Here is a 21,149-nt window from a genome sequence, read left to right as displayed (position 1 = left end):
CAAACAGATGTGCCAAGCTGATAGATGTAGCCTATCCAAGAAGACTCAAAGCTGTAATCACTGCCAAAGGTGCTTCCACCACAGGGCGTTGAATACTTTTTAAATGAAATGCTGTATTTTGCATTTCATTTTCAATACATATGCAACACTAGCACATTTTCACATTTCACATTCTCACTTTGTCATAGGGTTTTTTATGTAGACTGTTGACAAAATCTCAATTTAATCCATTTTGAATTCAGGCTGCAACACCACAAAATGTGGGAAAAACTCATGGGGGCTGAGTACTTTCTGAAGGCGCGGCATCTATATATTCACAATTATGACTAGTCAAAATGTTAGTTGATAAAATTGATTCTTGAGTGGTTAAATTTTAAAATGGCTCATTATGCTTGTAAGCTGTACTTCAAGGCAGGACGATGTAATTAAAAGGGCAACAACTTAGAGTGATGACTAAATTCTTAATGACAATAAACACACAAATCACTAATTTCCCATTGGAAGTCAAACCTGTGAAGTCAAGTGTATCCATCTGTCTTCTAGCAATGGCCTGTCCATAACAATAATGCCTTCAGAATAAAAGACCTTTGAACATAACCCCCAGAGGAGCAGACAAGCACAATGTGGAGGAAATACTCTCATACGACAAAACAATAAAAGGAAGCAGATTTATTGCTTAATTGATAAAACATTTAAGGGGTGAATACCTTTTTGAAGGATTTCATTATAGGCTGTGTTCACCAACTGCATGCCTTTTGATCAGTTCTTACTTTGAAGATACAAAACAATCACACAATCCCCCAAGCTAAAAAAAAATAAAAAAAAATTATGCATTGAAAAAACTTTCCAGCAGTGGTTGCTAATGATGTTATTGTGTTTATGTCCGGTTGATTTTTGAGGTGGAGCTTCTCAGAGGCTATAAGAGTCACTGAGACTACATGTAGTTTTCTATAGGAGACCAAATCCCACAGAGACCATAACTTGCTGGTTTGGCTTCCTATCATTTCCATTAATTAGCATTACAACAGGGCTTGGTTTTACGAAGAATGACTAAACAGAGAATTACATAGTCCAATGATAGTGTATGTGCTATATCAGAAATAAGTCCTGCTTGTTTTCATTACTGCACTCCCATCTAGTGTCTAACCACAGCACCACACTATCAGTGACTGTGACAATGCTTTCTGCCACTGTATATCATCTCTCCACTTAGAGTCACATTATTCATTGAATGTCATGAGATTTCTAATGTTTATCAAATGAATTCAAAGTATTCTGATTATTATATGGGTAAAAGCACAATTTTTTGAAGGGTATTGTATGGAAGTCCTTTCATCTACAACTTTCAAATCTCTTTCCTCAAAATACAGATATACTTCACTCCAATGAATGTTTACATACACTTCAGACATACATTTTAGCATTAACAAAAAATGTGAGCTTCAAATTACATCTTATCTTGAGCGATCATACTGGCAGTTCTCGAATCAAGAGCTCAGTCTATCAATCAATATCAGCATGGATAAAATGTCTCAAATCCCATGTTATGACTATTGTTGCTGACATTTACATTCATGATCAGACCTTAAAATAAGTAAACGTTACACACAGTGAGAATCACTTACATGAATATTGAGTGGTAGCACCCAAATATATTTATTTTAATATCAGTTCATTTTATGTTGTTTTTTTTTTTTTTTTTTTTTTTTTACATAATCAGACTGCAAATCAAATGTTTATCTACTGGCAACTTTTGAAAAAAAAATCAATTATTTTTAAGTTAAAAAGCCAAATGCACTGAAATGTTCTGATCATGTATAATAATATGAAAAGCTGATTCAGATTCAGGCTAGCATTTAACAGATAATGAAAAATCCCTTTGTGGGTAATTCAGTAATGAATATCCAAGTCATTATCCAAATAACACAAAATTACTGCATTTTGTCTCATCATTTCAAGTGCAAACAGCTGTACCTGTGCAGTGTCAGGTAATGAAAAAACAACAAGTGGATATTAATAATATAATAATTAAATAGGCTGTTGTAATTTTGTTTGTTGAACAAAAGGTTTCAAATTTCATATCCATCCAAACCATGGAGAAACTTACATACACACTTAAACAGTGCACTTTAAGTCATTTTACTTGTGCTGATATGGATGCTACTTATAAAAGGAATAAATGTACATTTCTTTCTCCTTCACTAGCAAAAGTGTGTCACTTTAAAATCATACAACTCTGGAGATTTAAAAAAAAAAAAAAAAAAAAAATCAGCAACTGTCTTGTTGTCACAAGTCTTCCACCTTTGGATTCCTTTGCTTTCTCTTGTTGTGTGAGGTGATTCAGGCAGACAGAGCCTCGAGGTTCCCATCCTTCTCCACATCCTCCCTGACAGGAGGCGCAGTCCAGGCCTCCGCCCTTCCCTCGATTCAGATTCCTGACGGCGGAGGGAGCAACAGGAGGGGCAGAAACACATGGATCTCACATATCACTTCACTCCTGAATCTGGCTTGAGTGCTCCTGCCGAGGAAACAGAGGCACTCAGGTCCCCACCCTACAGCAGGGAGAGACTGGAGGTCACCACTTTGACGTATGGTAGCCTATAGGAGCGATAGACAGCTCACGGGGTGAGATGGAGGAATGTTTTTGTTTTTGTTTTCTTTATGAGTTATCTGCAGAGTTCTCATTGCTGGTTGAGCTTGAAGATTGAGGAGTAGAGGAAGAGGAAGATGAAGAGGAGGAGGAGGAGGTAAAGTTCATCCCTGATAGTTCTGGAGGGTTCAATGCTGTGTTCTGTCCACTCAAGCTTTTCCTGCACACTGGACAGGTGTCATGCTGGAGAAAAACAGCAGTAAAAAGAGTGTCATTACTGAAAATTAGTTTTTGTTTTTTTTCTCCATTGTTTTGGTTGACTGGCTGAGTATAGAGATGTGTATTACCTGTTCCAGCCAGGGCACGATGCAGTCATTGTGGAACATGTGATTGCATGGAAGCTGCCTCACATTTTCTCCAGCGCTGTAATCTTCTTTACACACTGGACACTCTAAACCTGAGGCTGAAAGATACAAGTTAATAATGTGTTCAAATACTATCTTGTCAAAAACACACCAAACCTGTCAAGTAACATGAGGCATTTACACAAAAAGCGAGAGTATTTTCACTCCTATCAGGAGTTTGTGAGTTGCCACAATGTGCAGTGAGTTGAGCATGATGTTCCAACTTACCAACATGCTCCTCTGTGATTTGTACTGTAGGGAGGCTCTTTATTTTATCCCTGTCGGCAGGCGGCGGTCCCGTGTTCTCAAACTGGTTTAATAACTAGAGGCGGAAAGGAGAAAAATTAACTGAAAAATGTGTTGTATGCATCTTACTGACCAGAGATGTTCTGGCACATAAATTGTTAAATCAAAGTTAAGAATTGAGAGCAAAAAAATCTGTTCTACTATATGAGCAAGGTATTCACTATGAAAAACAGTTAAACATACCTGTGTTATAATTGCATCTAGTCCGTTAGCACCCCAGGCATAATCCATAGGATTTGAGTGAAGAACGCCCCTTTCAAAAGAATAACTTAACATTAGAACAATAACTGGAAGAAAGCAAATTGTTTGTTGATTTTCTTTCTAGTTTATTATTGCTCTGCTCCAGATACTCACCAGGGTCCAACACCAATATTTGGCACTGCAGTAGGTGCAATTATTCCATTCACTAGTTGCTGAATGATTCTACGTAAGAGAACAAAACATACAGATATGATACGTATGTATTAGAAGGAGAAATGAAACTTTGCCCTGTGTGTTAAGACAATGTGCTATAAGGGAAGTCATAAATAAAGCCCAGGGGAAGAGAGACTACTGACAAATGACATTAATCAAGGGTGAGTGAGAATAAAAACTAGTCCCTCAAGTCACTGACTGAGCACCTTACCCCTCTAAAGTGGGCACTCCCTCATGCCTCCCTGCTTGCCGTCGGGAGCCATGACGACCCCTGGGTTGCCTGGCGCCATATCGCTGCCGTGACGCCATCTCCCTTTCCCGCCGGTTTTCAGCATCACGGTTGTCCTCCATTCCCAGTCCAGCCCCGAAGTCAAAGCTGTCGTCAAAGACGCCCAGGGCGAACTGGCCGTAGCCCGAAGGGAATGTAAACAAGTGCTGGTCCACATTCTGACACAAAAAAGACAAACGCACACAGATTGACTTCTCAATGGTAGAAACCAGTAGAGCATCGTGATTTCTCTACAGTCTACAGCTAACCACAACTATTTACGGTCAATAGAACACACTAGAAGGCTGAGGGCCGTGTCAGCTCGGGTCAAATTTCACCCCAATGGAAGTGTTCTAGAATGCATGCTGACATACTTCCTTGTTTACCAAGATAACATTATCAGCGCAGCGCAGCCCCTGTTTTCCATCATGAAAAGGCTTCATACAGAATGACCTGACATCTCTTACATACATATAAAGCTGAAGTATAGTATTCATCTGTGATTAAACAATGTCAACTTAAACCCAAGATGACTTGTAACATGCGTTATGCAGTAGATCATGTGCTGGACGTTACATTTTTATGATAACCCAGGTCAGCAAAAAATGCCAATGGAAACGATTTTTGGGAAATACTGACAGTATTATGTAACTCAGAAGCACAGAGGAGGGTATCTGACAGAGATGTCTGATTAAAGAATGAGTTCAGAAACCTCAAAAGGCTGCTGGTTCTGGTCCCCGCTGGAGATGGACGACATGGAGCCATTGTCAGCACTAAACAGGAGACAAATAGTTTACAAGTTAGGTCTAGACTTATTATTTTAAGAATTATTTGAGGGATTTTAAATTTATGCCGTTTTATCACTCTTAATTAACATTTTGACAGACGCTTTATATTGAATCTCTCAATGACATAGTAATTATAAATGGGGAAAAAGGTAACTTGATCAGGGAAGTTGGCCTCAGTAAATACGCTTTATACACACCTTCTCTCCTCCAGTAGCTCCTCAATAAATCCTGACTCACATCTTGGACACGTGTAGTCCTGTAAACAAAACAGAAGAATCCAACAGCAGGCTTAGCATTAATTGGGCTGGCAATACTGACATAAAAACCTGTACCGCTAATTCTATGAATACAATGTACATTTTTCATTGTATTCATTCATTTTCACATTATGGTAACAGCACTCTTGTATGAGTTGGAAATTGCTCTACAGAAGTCAATATTGCAATTATGTTTTTATTTCTTTTAAGCACATGATCACACATCACTCCCCTCAACATGTTCAAGCATGAGTGTGTATCTATCTTGCAAACAAACAAAGGATGAATATCTGATTGTCTAACCCCAAATATGGTAATGCACAGGCCATTCCAAACATGAATAATCACATCATCCATCTGTCATCCAGTTCTATCAGGGGTTAATCACGACCACAGCAAATTGGGGAAACCTATGGCTGATCTATTTCATTGTGAGGGACACCTTTACTATTCTATGACAGATCATTCCAGCCTGTGACAGCATGCTACTGGTGAGGCTTACTGAATAGCAAAGCACACAAGAATGCAGCGGTATTGTTGCTGCTTTACTGTAGGATCATTCAGCACAGGTGACTATACATGGAGGTTTAAGGCAGACTAACCTGTTTAGCTTAAGGTGCAGTGTTACATACATCATTTAAGTTTGATCAATATATGATGATCAGATACTATGTTACAGGTAATGTTAACAAACGAAGCTAGTGTACCTTAAGTGTAATTGTAATCCCACCTCGCAAAATCAACCAATAAATGTGCTAAATGTTTTAACAGGTTGATAACCGTATGCATAACATGTAGTCGACTTTTATCACTTAGCTGCGGTAGACAAATGTCAAGTAGCTAAGCAACACATATTTTGTAACGTTACACTGATGGGCCAGCTAGATAGCTAAGTAGCTAACATTAGGTAGCGTTAGCATGATAGAATAGACTGGACTCATAGGAGGCAGCTAATGTTAGCTGGCTAGCTGTTGGCTACACTGGTATAAGGCTCTCCACTTGAGCAAGAACAGCGGCTGTCGTATTTCTCTTTTGTCGGTCTCTATTCTTACTTTTCGTTCATGCTACTTACGGGGAGCCGAGGACTAATCTCTGCTGAACATCTGTGACAGAAGAACCGGCTGGGCCATGGAGGAGCTTCAGCCATCTTTAGCCTCTAAACACTAGAGGAGTAGTGGCTACGGAGCCCCGAAAAGGACAATATTCCCTTCCTGGAAAATACGACGAACATGTGATAGAAGTGACTATGTAGTTCCATCTAGCCTACGAGATGAACATCAGGTATTGGAAAATAGTTGGCTGGATGATACACTTGAAGATCAGTATCGCATCGTGTTATATTTTATGCGATTGTACGTTAATGTTGATTTTCTTGAAATTGTGCGTTTGTAGCCGACGTTTATTGTCACGACCTAAACATTTCCCTTGCAGTTTGAGAGAACCGCTATTCTGCGTTATAAAATATTGCCACATGGTGGTGCCTTTGTGCATCAAGTGCTGTGGTGCTGTATTTCCCAGTGAAGCTGGGGGGTGAGAGACACGTATGGTGAGGATACAGCAAGTTCTCGATATCCTTGCAGTTTACATTTTTATATGATCTTGAATCATTCTACACTGTGTCTAAATTAACATGCCTTGGAAAGTTTGGAAAATTAGCACTTATTGCATCCATGGAAAAAGCTCAGCCATGAACAGGACCCTGTTTTCTGAGGTATAAGATAGACCAGCTAATCTTCCAACAAATCCATATCACTGACCACCACACATGCATGCTGTCCCTCCACACCTCTGAGCTCATGTCTTATGAGTCAGGTTCAGGGCCCCTGCTCTGCCCATTCACTGCATGTTGCCACATTACATTTCCCCAGCTACATGAAAACCGGAGATGTGTTTTTGCTATCTGGCATTGCACTAGATTTATCTTGCAACATGTGTTACTTTTCCATTGGACCCTGGACAACCACCTCTTCAGCCCAACAGGCATACTTGATGTTTTAAAAGTATTTTGTAGTCTATTTTTTTTTTATGAGCCATACATCAAGTCACACATGGGTTTTTATTTAATCCTTGCATCAATGGACAATACTGTTTTGAATCTTTAATTTTAATTCAAGTGTCAGATCTGAGAAATAAACCAGTGAATATTTAACTGCTAACATGGGAAAGACATCATTCTTTTTACATGAACATCCTCAAGGCCTCACTGGTGCTCCTTAGGTAGCTGTGAACGTCTAAGAGAGGAGTTATATAAGAAGTGGAGGGGAAATGATTGATAATAACCAGTTAAGGCTCCAGGTGTGTTTTTCTTTTTGGAGCTGTAAATAAAATTGTCCTTGATATTTAACTTTTTCACAGGTATCTTTAATGCTATCACTGTAACTGCTGATTTATGGCTAACTGTGGCAGGTTTGTAAGATGTCCAATATGCAGGGGTATTGAGTTTACTGTGCTCACTTAAGGACTATCTCTGCTTGGCACCACATGTTGAGAGTAAGTAGGAGTTCCCATCTGAGTGTCTCACAGCCAATCACAGCTCTCAAGCCGTCTGGCCTGATTTTATGTATAATTTCATGCTTAGCCCTGGACTCCATTTTTAACACAGATGTCTGTAACCAACTTCCTATGGATATACAGTAATGTGGAGCAGAGACAATGGGTATTAGAAATAAATAGCTGAGGAGGGCTCCAATTTGGAAAGCACTAAGGTGTTTTATAGGCCTGTAGATTTGGACGAAAGGTGTTTTATGTAATGCATGTTGCCAAAATACTGGAGTGTAAAAAGTCACTATTATGCACAAAAATCTTTTCTCTTATGTTGTGCCTACCATAAATACCATAAATTTCCAAAGTGAAACAATGGATTACTTTCCCAACCTAGAACACATAACATAGATATGATTAGTTGTAATGAGTCTGGCTGTTTCCTCACAGCAGAGGCCACATTGTAACCTAGTTAGGTCCTAATGTCCTCTCGCCCAGTGTTGTGTCTGATCTGGCCATGTGGGAGCAGGAAAGACACGGCTGTCCCATGGGCTGAGATTAGAGAGGGTCTGATAGCACTGAGATTTGCTATGTCTGCCTGGCTGAGGTAAGCTATTGTCCCTCTGCACCCAGTGCGTCACCGCCGTCCCAGTCCACTGCTCATTGTTGCAATCCAATCTGGGGAGTGAGTGACTGGGTCAGAGACAGGTCATGTGAGCAGCAGAAAACAACTTTGCCAGACTTAGTACCTTCCACATCATGTAGTTCAGGTCACTGCTAATCTGGACTTGTGATGTTTTGACCAAAAAACATTTTTCTGCCAGTGAACAGCACTGCTATTGAGGTCGTGTAATACTAAACTGTGGCCTGCTTCTAAAACACTCCAGTCTGTGATGTGGATGAGGAAACTTAACACAGAAGATGCTGAGGCACTTATTGTGTATTATTTCACAGCACTTTATCACACTGCTAAAATATATCACACAATATCAAACTGCACACACAGGCACATGCACACATATACAAATACAATGACTTAGAGAATGCAATATTTGTTGTTGCCTATACCTAGTTTTATTACTGTTTTGTTCTATTTCACATGGCATAAGAAGCAATAAAGCAAGGCAGCAGGCTGATATGCTGCAAGGGACACTGCTGCTTTTGTCGCTCCATAGAGCTGTTCCAGACGTTCCAGCCGGGAATGCCCTACACAGTTCCACTGGGCCCCTAGATCGCACTCACACACACACACACACACACACATACAGACACACACAGCAATAACAGCCGCCCGCTGGAACTTCCTGGGCCTCTTAGTCATGCGTCACTTGTTTTCAGTCCCACCCATTGAGGACTCTGTCTCCCTCTAGACACACTCTCGTTAAGGTCATGCATCACAAGAGCTGTGCATCGTACACACACACACACACACACACACACACACTTACTGTAAGATCCCTGGAGAGACAGCAAGAAAGCTGTAAAGATCAACATTAGCGATGGAAAGAATTGTTCTTAAAGAAATAAACATAATACCTTGTCAACACGTTAGGATATATGCTCACATTTGAATCACAGCAGGTTCACTTCTCCTCTTGGATGATGTGTCCCGTCTACAGTGTTTTTCCACTCGGCTTGTGATCAGGCACTGTGTCACAGAGTAAAAAAAAAAAAAAAATCACATGGTACTGCATTGGTACACTAGTGTTTGAAATTACATCACTAAGCAGCTAACAAAATATAGATGTTGCTAGAGGAACATATGTGCGCAATTAGCAGCGTAAGTCCAACCTTCTTTGTCATAGTGTTTGTGGTCACTCACTGCAGATGTTCCCTTATTACTCCAGGGATCTTGATTTTATCTGCCTTCCTTGACCCATTGTTTCACTAGATTATGGTGATTTGTCCTGATCATGTAACTAGTCAGAGTGCTGTGTCTGACTGTGTTGTAATCCATTATATATAATCTGCAAAGTCTTCACTTCAACAAATAAGCACATTCACAACGATGCTTGACAGGCAGCTAGTTGGTCAGGCAACTATGGGATTTTAATATCAATCATGGACAGTGTGCCATAAATGTGATTCTAGTTCAGAGTTTTTTGATTTCACTCTGCCTGTTTCTGAATTTGTTGGGGATCTGATTCTGAATTCTAATTGGAGATTACATATGGACTGAAATAGAATCTGATTCTTATCAAGTGCACCGTTTATTAGTCATAGCAGATGTGGTAAATGGGCTTTCTCAATACTGAGTGCAGAGAAAACACAAAACAGTACAATTACTACTCACCAATTGCACCTTAGACAGTGAATAGATGATGAGAAAGATACGTTTTTGTTGCTGTGTGTGTGTGTGTGTGTGTGTGTGTGTGTGTGTGTGTGTGTGTGTGTGTGTGTGTGTGTGTGTGTGTGTGTGTGTGTGAGCGCATGCGGGGGGGTAGGGTGTGGGAAAACTGTAAAAACTGTAAAAAGGTGTAACACACCCACACATGCACATGAGAATGTGGGTGTGCTTATGTCTGTAGTCCCTCTGCTGATGTAGCCTATCACCTCTCTGTTTGGGTTTCTGGAGAGCACCTGATAGAGGAGTGTGTATATGTGTGTGTGTGTGTGTGTGTGTGTGTGTGTGTGTGTGTGTCTGTGTATTTCCTCACAGAGTTGTATCGCTTACTGTTGTTGCCTCTACACTGAACAGTGGAGCTAATTACACCATGCAGTTAGTCCCCTAATCTAAAACTGACCAGCCTGTTTACAAGAGGTACAATTCTGTAGTTTGGGGGAATCGATACCATATGGGCCTGCAGACTTCATTGGTGGTATGTTGTCATGCCATGACAAGCAGAGGACCTCCTCACAGTTGATTTGACCAAGTGTGTCTTAGTGGCTATTGTGGCTCTAACTAAAAAAAAAAAAAACTGCTGGTAATGTAAAATGTAAGGAAAATCTGAAACAAGCAGAATTCCCACTCTTGTGTTTGCTGAATTTGCACATGTCAAAATACAATGCATGACAACTATGAGAGAGCTCAACCAACTTTCCGTGATAAATAAGCAGGTATTTGGGCTCTCCATCGGGCCAACGCTTATAAAAAAGGGTATTACTGCCTTGTGTCTATGTGAGAGCCACCTGAAAATTGATGTGAAATTATGGTCATGGCCTGGTATGTTCCCAAGCCTCAAATTGCACAAATTGACTCTGAGTCAAGTTTTGGAAGTGTTGCTTAATTATCACACTTCATTGAAATCTTCTCAGCTATGCAGCTTGATATTTCAACATGTAGACTAACCAGACTTAATTCAATGACCTTGTCATCACCAAAGCAGGGCATCAATCCCACGCAATACTTGTCCCAGGCACACATCTGTTCCCAAACACGCAAAGACCCCTGGAGAGTCTAAGAGGTTACTTAAACCTTCATTAAACACCATACCAAAGTGGGTTCATCAAATATTTTGGATTTCACAAAACCTTACAGAACATTATATTGTATTTCCAGTACTTTGTCCTTCTGCTACGGATATTACTACATATTGGCCAGACCACACACAGACACCCAGAGCCAGAGAGGCCGTCCCAGAGGACACGGTCAGGAAATGAAACAATTCAACAAGCCTAATTAGGGACAATTAGCATTTGCACACAACTTCCTCACTCTGCCGATCTCTAATATTGACGGCCTGATCCTTACCAACTCACTAACATTGTTCATTTGTAGTTGACTCCTGTGTGGAGTTGTTGTTGTTTGGAGTGTGGTGGTGAAGTTAGTTTACTTGCCAAGCCTGGCAACACAGTGCAAGGTTTCTCTGAACCAATTAAATACCAATTTTGTTGTCTGCTACAGCTGGCAGACATCTTTTTAAGAGCAGTGTGCTTTGAGAAAGCATTTGGTAACAGCCATGGTCTAAAGATTTCATCTTGAACCTCTAAAAGCTTGATTTGATGATAGTTAGTCCCAGTTATGCTTCTACCACAAAATCTAGGGGATGAAATTACAGTGTTGAACATTATTTCTATAGTTTTCTTCTCTCCTATACCCAGCAGAGTGTTAATACGTGTTGATTGGACTCATAAATGTGGGCAGTGTTGATTTTAACATTTTCAGAGTGAAATTAGCACTGACAATTTCACTGTGTAAGTGGTCTGGTACTGTCTGATTAGATTATCTTGTCATGTTCATCCAGACAAAAGAGTTGGTTGTTAAACATTTATCTACCAAGACAATCCAGCTGATTAGTAGTCTAAATTTCCACAAATTACATTACCTTTGTAGATTCTAAAATCAGAGACCATGAAGATAATTTCTCAGAAATCAAATAGAGTTGTTTGTAGCAATATGAAATAATAAGGGTTAGGCCAGGCTCTAATATATATGGCCTGTTCTGTCAGTATGATGATCAATTGTCAAAAGTTAAATGAAATGTGCATATGGAAGATTTTATACAATTGAAAGACATGCCATGAAATAAAGTAAATCCGGGAAATAGTGCTTGAGAAAGATATTTTCTGATGGAGTGATAGATCTGATATCTATTAATTTCAGCTGTGTGGGCCGGAGCTGTTTACGATCCAGTGGCGTGATCCAGAGAGTGGGTGGTCTCCGAACACTCCACAGCGCCTGGTTTCATCACAACATCAGCTCAGATCAACTGTTGGCTGTTAACTTACTGGAAGTTGTAAGGCGGTTCGGAGGAAATGAGACACCATGCGGATGTTCTGTGTTGAGAAAGAAGCTTGACATATCAGAGCAAAATGACCAAACATCTCTGAAATGTCAGTGTGTGCGTCACATTATAGCTCCATGTGTTTGCGGGGATATAAACAACTCAGCCAGAGGTTATGATGCAATGTGTGAGATTGATCCCATGCTCATAACAGGTGAGCTCCAGAAACCCAGAGAGGTGCGTGATACATCAGCGGGAGGACTACAGCCATGACCACACCTACACACTCATGACAGACACATGAATACACACACACACACACACACACAAACATACACCAACCCACAGCATAAAATCCAGACTCCAGCAGTGAATGTCCTACATAGATATATATATACACTATAATCCCCTTCAGCCCCCAGTGCTTAGACACACACACACAGAATCCCATTCCCCTGTTTCAGGAAGTGAAGCTGGCATCTAATTGCCCACACAACACCCCATTATGTGCAGAAAAAAGATTGAAATATAGAGCATGGTGTGCAAAGAATCCCTGAGGTCTCATGCTTGGTGTAATTAGAATAGCCTTAAAATGGCTCATACGTTTACCCTGCGGTTATGCCACCACCTCCATTGTGTGACAAGGGGCACATCATATCCGACGTCAGTCAGAGGCCTGTGGTGTAATGATATACTGGGATTAGGCTGTTCCTGTCCAAGATATTACACAGTCATACTGACTACAGTGAGTGAGCCTGCAGGATTTTATTTGTCTTGAACTACAGATATCTATCTATTTGGATGGTTTTCCTGGATACTTAAAATGTATGAAAATTGCTGTCTCGATCTTTTTCAGTGTTTTGTTTTTATTGAAGACCACAGCCATTTCAAGATATGTACCCCAAGGTGTGCCAAACTCCTTATCCCAATGGGTGTTCACTGCAAATTCCTCATGGGTTGCCACTTTTTAAATCATGACCAGAGACATTGGTTTGGTTTATTGTGTGGGTCACAAAAGAATTTACAGACGTCTCAGACTCCATAAAGGTATGGCAACCATTGCCTTGGACATTATATTTTTCCCATATATCCTACATAATGAGGTATAGATTAAACAGTTTAGGTTTAATATCTGGAATACAGTATATTTCCTGCATATTCCCTATGATGAGAAACTCAACTGCATTGAGGGCCTCATCAACAGACAGAAGCCTCCCTTTGCCCAAACAAAACCAACTCCAGTGGGCCACAATGAGGCCATGTCTGTGTGCCTGATGACAAGATCTGACCAATATGTTTGTGTGCCAGTGTTAGAGCTGTGGTGTCAAAGTTCCCTACAAATTCCTTTGCATAATTCAATACTGTATGATTTTATTTTGAAAGCATAGAAAATAAATTCAAGAAAAAGCCAATTTTGTGTACTGTATGTGAGGACACGACAACAGCATGGCATTGTTATTTGCCCTTTGCGAACAAACAAAACATCTAATTCCATTCCCAATGTAATAAAAGGGTACTTGGACAGGAATATAAACATCTCCCTAAAGTTGAACCAGATGCTGCTGCATGGCGCAGTGCAGAAGTCAGAAGAGACAGAGAGTGAGAGAGAGAGAAGAGAGAGAGAGAAAAACAAGGGAGGTACTTCACACAGGAAAGTGAGTCAGTGCCCAGGCCTCTGCACTTTGAAACATTCATTCCTCAATTCCTTCGCCCTCCATCCTCAACTCACCACCACTCCCACCTAATCCGGAGCAGGGGGATATCCCCCGGGAGACAGGGCAGAAAAGCTGCTCGGCCTGGCTTTGATTCTCTGCTGCCTCCCATAAGAGGCCTTGAGAAGGTCGGTCAGAGAGGAGACCCAGCCACTGCACGCATAGCAGAGGAGGCCCAACTACTGACACGCACACACTAAGCGCCAGGCTGCCTGCTGCAGCCTGACCTGACACCCCAAACCCCCGGCATGAGAGCAGAGCTGCCCAGTTCTCCTTAGGGTACAACTGCATAACCATGATGATCATTTGGGTGACAGGAATTGGCAAACAGTGTATGGAGACTCATAGTTGTACAAAAAATCGAAACATTCTAAAATGCCTTTTACACAGTTACAGTAAATTGTAAGTATTATCTATCGTGATACAATGCGGATAACCAATATTTTTAAGTGACTTGGGATCAGGATGAGCAGGTTGCACACCACAGTCTTTAGCCAAAGAGTAGGCTATATTTTTTTAAGTTCAAAAAGAAATAACAAGACACATTGTGACAAATATTATACTTTATGTTGTTTTTGAAATGGCAGTACAAAAATACAAAAATAAGTTGATGCATTTATCATTCAAATTTCACAGTACATACACAGGTACATGAGACTGTTATTTACAAGATAATCTGTGTGGTTCATAAAAATGTTCAGTAATACACTACAGCGATTGTTAAAAGCATCTGGACAACATCTGTTTTGAGTTTAATAAGATCACTTTGACCACTGAGGATTGGCCATTTGTATAGATATCTATTAGGTTTCAAGGGGCAGCAGTGTCAACAATGAACAGATACATTCATCTGTGATGGCAGTATAATCAGGTGGGTTCAATTGGCCTAAATCGAGGTCCATTCCCAGACAGATTTGATTTAGCATTCAATCAGACGATGCTAATTGCATTTGTCTGTCCAGTAAGTTCTTTAAAAATCCCAATCAAGTCAAAGCAGCAAAACAGTGTCGGAATGAACTGGCATGACCTAGAAAATACATGGACTAAACAAAGCCAAGACTTCAACAGAGGAGGTATTGTAGAGGGCTTGGGGTTGAACCAACAGTCTTATAAAACTCCTACAGACAGAACTAAACTGTTAATTTTAGTGATCAACGGGTGGCCCAGAGTTTTGATTAGGATCCAGAGTAAACATGTGTGGGGGGAGAGAGGAAGAGACAGAGAGACAGGAGAGAGGAGAGATACTGTACAGTTTTGTTTGGGCTGAATCCCCTCTTCACCTCCAAACAAAGGCTAAAATTCAGACAGCACCAACTGCGGTTGTCCTGTTTTTGCTTGTGGTGAATTGAAACCACATTGGCAGGCTATAATGTGGTATCAAGTTTCCAAACAAATTAGGGTTGCTTGCCATACTGCTTATAAAGGAAAATAGTTTGTTTGAGTGTGTGTGTGTGTGTGTGTGTTTGCGGGGGTGGGGTGTGGGAAATGGAGACTGTAAAACACTGTAAAAACTTGTAAAAAATTAAGCAATGCCAGTGACCATTATTGTACATACACAATAAACAAAATAACACAATAAATACATTTTTTGCATCAGCTTTTCTAAGGATATATGGATTTGTATACAGGATAAAAACATAAATAGAGCTTAATACCTTCTCCAATAAATAGTAGTGGTATTCTATTTACAATATGCACACATCTCCCACAGAGCCCATAACACCTTACTCTCTCAAGACACATGCCTTCATCTGCCCTTGGTTCCACAACGTAACTCACAATCAACACACATTGCAAACAACAACAGCTTTGGTTGCTTTTTTGGAAGAGGCAGTAGCGCCAAAGTATGTCTTCCAACAAGATCTCCCATATCAAATGTATTGTCATTCTATGTACAAAGGGTAGGGTGAGTGATTGTCGAAAAAACAAAAACAAAAGAGGTCATCATGGGAAGCTAGTGGAGCGACACGTAGAAAGGTTTGTTGACCAACCCATCTCCTGCACAAGGACTTTGTCATGGATAGTCCATCTAGACTGCATTTTCCTCGCTGCCCTCCAAATCCTGAGGTTTCCTTGGGGGATCTGCATGAGAGAGAGAGAGAGAGAGAGAGAGAGAGAGAGTCAGAATGTTTCTTTAAGGGCCTGCATGAGAGGTGTAAAATCATCATTGGCTCATTGACTCTAAGTACATATTTGAGAGATAGAGAGAGACAGGCAGACAAACAGAGAGAAGGAGACAGTGTCACGGGAGTTTTTGCAGCCTTACTGTTGCAGTGGCCGTAGTGGCGGACTCCTATGGAGCGACCGAGGAAGCAGGTGGCCCGGCGGAGATGGCAGGCGCTAGGGTAAGTGATGTTGTCATTGCCGCAGATGGGCTGCTCAGTTGTAATGGGTATTGGGCAAGGTGTTGTGCGGCACATCACACAGTGAGCACTGTTGGTCTGGTCAGTCACACAGGTGTGAGTGCCTGGACACACCACATTGGAGCACGACTCTGTACAGGACATGAACGGGACAATTAGTAAAACAGAGTGAAGAGAAATGTCGCTGTTGAGTAGAATAGCTTGGAAGCAGTGCAGGCTAGATAAATAATAAGAAGCGTTGAATCCATGAAGTAAAGCACTAACCATGTGAAACTCAAGTATAAAGATTGCTTACTTTTGCACTCTCCCTGGTACATGACCTCCAGGTCGGGGTGTCCCATGCAGCGGGCCATCAGCAGAGCGCACTCGTCCTTGTACGACTTCCCATCGCTGCCGCACACCGCGTGCTTCTTGGAGATGTGAGAGCAGTCTGGAGAGCACACACACTGAGGCCTTCCAGTCTTCATCTTGCAAACCTTGCCTGGGCTGCAGTTCACTCCCTCGCAAGTCTCTGCAAAAGCAGAATGAGAAGTGTTGAATGTGGGTGAGCACTGTGCAGTGTCAGTTTAATGTTACTGTACTAACAAGTCTGCAGACATCAGGTGATCCACAGGCATTTTCCTACAAAACAAGCATGAAAGCAGGGGTTTTCCCACACCATAACACAATTTTTACCTTGCACAATATTTACAATAATCACATATCTTTATTGACGGTCACACACAGGGGTGTCTCGCCTGGTGGAATGTGAGGTTGGTGTGTTTTCATAACAGTCAGATCCATCTGTACTGCTGCACCCAGACTGGGCTAAGCCCCTGCAGAGGGACGGAGGGGCTTTGAGGCAGACAGAGTTCAAAGAGCTGTCAGAGAAGTTTACAGGCTGAGAGATGGGTCTGAAATGAGGAAGCCCAGGCTCCACTAACACCCCATAACGTCAAAGCTCAGGAGGAACTGTAATCCTACACAGCGCAGAGGCAACACCAGACAATTCACACAGGCCTCTTCCCAGGACCTTTCTGAGTCTGCGGAGATGATATTGTTCAGCCTGATCAGCGCTGAGTCCCTAAGATCCTGTACACAAGCAGGAACCTATTTCCTTTCTCTTCCAGCACTTCAATTTCCTGTTCTCTGTTCTTTTCCACTGCTCTCTCTCTCTCCCTCTCTCCCTCTCTCTCTCACTCTCTCTCTCTCTCTCTCTCACTCTCTCTCTCTCTCTCTCTCTCTCTCTGATAGACAGTTAAAGTGAGACTACAATCTGATAATGCCATAGGTGTTATTCCAGATGTTTATTTTTCTCTCAGTTGTATGATGACACGCAATTAAACGTTCAGCGACATGAAATTCATGATGCTAACATTTTCCTCCCACAGAATGCCAAATGATCAAGATAGTGTTGCACATTATGAGTCCCAGACATCTGGGCATGTGGCAGGCATTTCTTCCGGAGTCTGCAGGAATTAATTTTCTTATTCTGCTCATGGAGGCAAACAGGCCTCCATTCCAACCAGCATTGGAAAAATCTAATGCAAAATGAATTTGAGGAGGGAGGGAGAGGAGGAAGGATAGAGGAGCTGTAGAAGGGAAAATGAAGAACTGCATTCTTATCTGATTCTAGTAATTTCATTCATTTGCCATGAGATAAAGCTTCTTAGCTTCATAAGATAAGGCTGTGAATGAGATCATAAGATTAAAGTTCATTTTTATGCAAATACAGAGTGCCAGATTTGTCTTTTTTTTTTTTTTTTACAAACTTGCAGGCTACATTTGACTATAGTCTCCATACTTTTTTCAGGTTTATCTAAACAACTGACAGCCTCTACAATTTGACCTGACCTAAGCTAACATTGTGCCACAGCTACAAACTATGTAGCTCTAAAATTCTCAATTCCAGTCAGAGGACTCACCTAAATAATCCCGGCTGTTTCTCTAAGCCACGCGACAAGGCCAGAAAAACCTGGGGCTGTGGTTGGGTGTATTTTCCTAAATCTGCCAGTAGCTGGGTTTTTACTGGAACTTATCAACATAGCATAATTCACAATTTTGGCGCATGATCACATGAGCAAGTGCTCCTTATGAAAACAGAATTTATCTCTGAGTGAACCTGAATGAACCTTGCTGAGATTCCAACAGAGGAAGCGTCTCAGGACAGCTGGGTGGAGTTAGATGGAACGCCTGGCCTAGATCCACGTCTGCATTTTGTTAAAAAGCTTCACAGCGAACTCACTGTATAAATACCTTACTAAATGACTTGGTTCAAATCAACTTCCACCAACTCTCCAGAGAGAGACGAGAGTCATTTTATGCAAAAGTTGTTTTTTGCCATTTGAGAGAAGACCTAACAACCCATTGTGCATTACAGCCATCCCATACTTTCTCATTAAATCCACTCTGTATGCAAACCCTGTGTGACTCCAACAGAAACATATGGTCAATTACAACTTAAAGTCTGCCAAATAATACTTCACCATACCTAAGCGATGATAAGCACTCTTGGTTGCCTGAGAATTGTTTCCTATCTTCCACCTGCCAGTACTTACCTCTAAGTGCCGTCTGACAGTAGCTGTCTCAGGCCAGTAAAATATTCTGTGTAGTGTTTATTCAGAAAGTGGCTTCATAGAAGGAACCACCTGAAACAGTTGGGATTTTAAATGTGCGTCTAAGGTTGCACAATGACAGCAGAATAGTGAAACCACTTAACACTTTGGTTAGTTAGAGGAAATGAGTAATACTGTTCCCTGCATTCCATTTTCGAAAACCAACTTGTCAAACAAATGATATGTAAATATTAATCCAGCCTGGTCTATCCAATGTTAGCCAACTGAATGTTGTGCATTGTGGTGATAAGTACACGCAATACACAGGTGACTCATATCTTGTACTTGATGTACTTGGCAAATAAAACAAATTTGTTTACCTTTGCAGGGTTTACAGGAGACGATTCCCAGGAAGCCCAGCAGGCTGACCTCATTCATGGGCAGACTAGTGTTGGACCATGCGGTGTCCAGCCGGCCCCCAGCGCAGCACTCCTCTCTGGTCACCCCTCTCATCAGCACCATGTCGCACCTTTGGTCCTGACTCTGCTGCAGCCAGCACATCCCAGCTGAGGAGAGCCATAATAAACATACATATAACAGAGATAAGTTACTCTAACACAAACACATGGCAGAGAAGAGGTAGACTTGATGAAATCTTTAAGTAAACACATATATATGTTGATATATATGTTACAATATGTAGATATATATGTTACAATTCTGAATTACTGTCCATATGACTTACTTCTTCTAGTCAATATCCATTAAAATATGCATCAGCCAGGCTGATAACTAATGCACCTATTAGGAAGTGTTTACAGATATTATCTGCATATCCTCTCTCATAGATAAACTTAATTTATTCCAGCCTATCCTTTTCTCTTTGGTAATAACATACGTGTTTGAAACAGTAGGCTACACTGTATTTCTAAAAATGTGAGGTAGAAGTTAGTCCCTTTACAAACAAACATTACAGTATGTGAATGTGTATTCTGAAAACAATATACTTCATCATAATGATTGCAAGAGGGTTCTTGTCATCATTTTCAAAGTAAGACCCATAAATCATACATTTTCAAAAAATAGATGAAAAGTCCACTCACCATTGGCAGGATTCCTCCCAATTTGACACAAAGTGAGAATCACACCGAAAACAGAAATCAAGAAGCTCATTGTGTTCTCTCAAAATGGCAAGTACAAAAACTTTTCTGAAAACTTTTCCTGGCAAATATTAGCAAGTGATATGCCTCCGGGATATAGTGGATCACCCTTACTTCTCTGGAAGTAGCTCTCTCTTATGTGAATGAATGTGTTGTGGATAAGTGATGTCGTTCCCCCTCTGTATAAATATTTAGCCCAGATGGAATTATGCTGCTGGGATGGGCGATCCTCTCAGCCAATAATAAGCCAGGGCAGGACACAGTTTGACTCTGACTCAATTTCCAGAGTCGGGAAATGATCCATGCCCTCCAGCGCCAGACGCTGGGCACTTATATGACCTCACAAAACATTTTTCACACCATATTAGATTAATTAAAGGCTAATTAAGTCTTGGAAAAGATTTGTGTTTTAGATGGAGAAGCTTTTTTTTTACAGTCAGTTGTGCTTCTATGAATTCAGAAACACATATTTATTTATATACAATTTATTTTTGCAGTTTATTGAACTAAATGAGTGAAAGTTTAGCTGTTTAATATGTTGATAACACTGTTGATAAGTATTTGGGACAAATATTGTGAGCATATCTTATTCCATGAAAGTGAAAATGTCAGAAGCAATCCAGGTCAGTAAATATTGTCCCTTTTTCTGATTTGTCTGGTGTGTCCTGGATGTCTGCTGTGTGAAACAGATTTGAAAAATCTGTAAATTTGATCAGGATCTGTCTTCTGCCATCTTTCACTCTTATGTGGCAGAACCAAAGTCTATTTCTATGCCTTACAAATCACATTCTTTCTGATCATGACAGTTTTCTGCCTTCTCTTTTAAGATGCTCTATGTGGTTTTGAGGGGAAAATGACTTAACAAAAATATATGCTTTGAATTTATCTCTAATCTCACATTTTCAAATGATAATCTTCTGAAGCAAAGTGAAGCAACATTAAGCCTAGATGGTGCTTCTTTGTAGTGTAAATGTGGAGGAAGAGTAGCACCACCACAGAAAAATGTTCATCTTCTAGTTTCAGTGTTCCAGGAATCCAGTTTTCTGTGTTTTTATTGAGTCCTAAAGAAGACATGACATAGAATTTTTCAACTTTTCGGAGGTTCAGATGCCCTTTCCAAAACATTATAGTGTAGTTTTGAATAATGTAATAGGAGAAGATAAGGATAATGAAAAAAATGACTGTTACTGAACTGGGTACATTGTACC

The 21,149-nt window shown here is 40.7% G+C and overlaps 2 protein-coding genes across 2 annotated transcripts; both read right to left on the bottom strand.

Moving 5' to 3' along the window:
* Positions 1-668: 668 nt before the first annotated feature.
* LOC139932298 (E3 ubiquitin-protein ligase RNF126-like) lies at positions 669-6,193 on the bottom strand. Its single transcript, XM_071926020.2, has 9 exons — positions 6,100-6,193; positions 4,968-5,026; positions 4,695-4,755; positions 3,926-4,161; positions 3,655-3,723; positions 3,484-3,553; positions 3,223-3,316; positions 2,938-3,053; positions 669-2,833 (listed from the first exon to the last, which is right to left on the bottom strand). The coding sequence occupies exons 1-9, from the start codon at positions 6,172-6,174 to the stop codon at positions 2,660-2,662; spliced, it is 954 nt and encodes a 317-aa protein (XP_071782121.1). The 5' UTR covers positions 6,175-6,193; the 3' UTR covers positions 669-2,659.
* Positions 6,194-14,452: 8,259 nt separating this feature from the next.
* On the bottom strand, positions 14,453-20,085 carry fstl3 (follistatin-like 3 (secreted glycoprotein)). Its single transcript, XM_071925998.2, has 5 exons — positions 19,885-20,085; positions 19,162-19,347; positions 16,543-16,758; positions 16,151-16,378; positions 14,453-15,966 (listed from the first exon to the last, which is right to left on the bottom strand). Exons 1-5 carry the CDS (start codon positions 19,952-19,954, stop codon positions 15,914-15,916), a joined length of 753 nt encoding a protein of 250 aa, XP_071782099.1. The 5' UTR covers positions 19,955-20,085; the 3' UTR covers positions 14,453-15,913.
* Between the last annotated feature and the right edge of the window lie 1,064 nt (positions 20,086-21,149).

This window comes from Centroberyx gerrardi, chromosome 9, assembly GCF_048128805.1.
Source record: "Centroberyx gerrardi isolate f3 chromosome 9, fCenGer3.hap1.cur.20231027, whole genome shotgun sequence".
In the NCBI taxonomy this organism is placed as follows: domain Eukaryota; kingdom Metazoa; phylum Chordata; class Actinopteri; order Beryciformes; family Berycidae; genus Centroberyx; species Centroberyx gerrardi.
This window is presented reverse-complemented; position numbering and strand designations above follow the sequence as displayed.

Excerpts from the sequence above, each read along its gene's own strand:
- fstl3 (XM_071925998.2), bottom strand. The coding sequence starts at position 19,954 with ATGAGCTTCTTGATTTCTGTTTTCGGTGTGATTCTCACTTTGTGTCAA. Across the intron at positions 19,348-19,884 it reads TGGGAGGAATCCTGCCAATG|CTGGGATGTGCTGGCTGCAG; the intron begins GTGAGTGGACTT and ends GGCTCTCCTCAG. Across the intron at positions 16,759-19,161 it reads CTCCTGTAAACCCTGCAAAG|AGACTTGCGAGGGAGTGAAC; the intron begins GTAAACAAATTT and ends CTGCTTTTGCAG.
- LOC139932298 (XM_071926020.2), bottom strand. The coding sequence starts at position 6,174 with ATGGCTGAAGCTCCTCCATGGCCCAGCCGGTTCTTCTGTCACAGATGT. Across the intron at positions 4,756-4,967 it reads GAGCTACTGGAGGAGAGAAG|TGCTGACAATGGCTCCATGT; the intron begins GTGTGTATAAAG and ends TCTCCTGTTTAG. Across the intron at positions 3,554-3,654 it reads AATATTGGTGTTGGACCCTG|GGGCGTTCTTCACTCAAATC; the intron begins GTGAGTATCTGG and ends TTCTTTTGAAAG.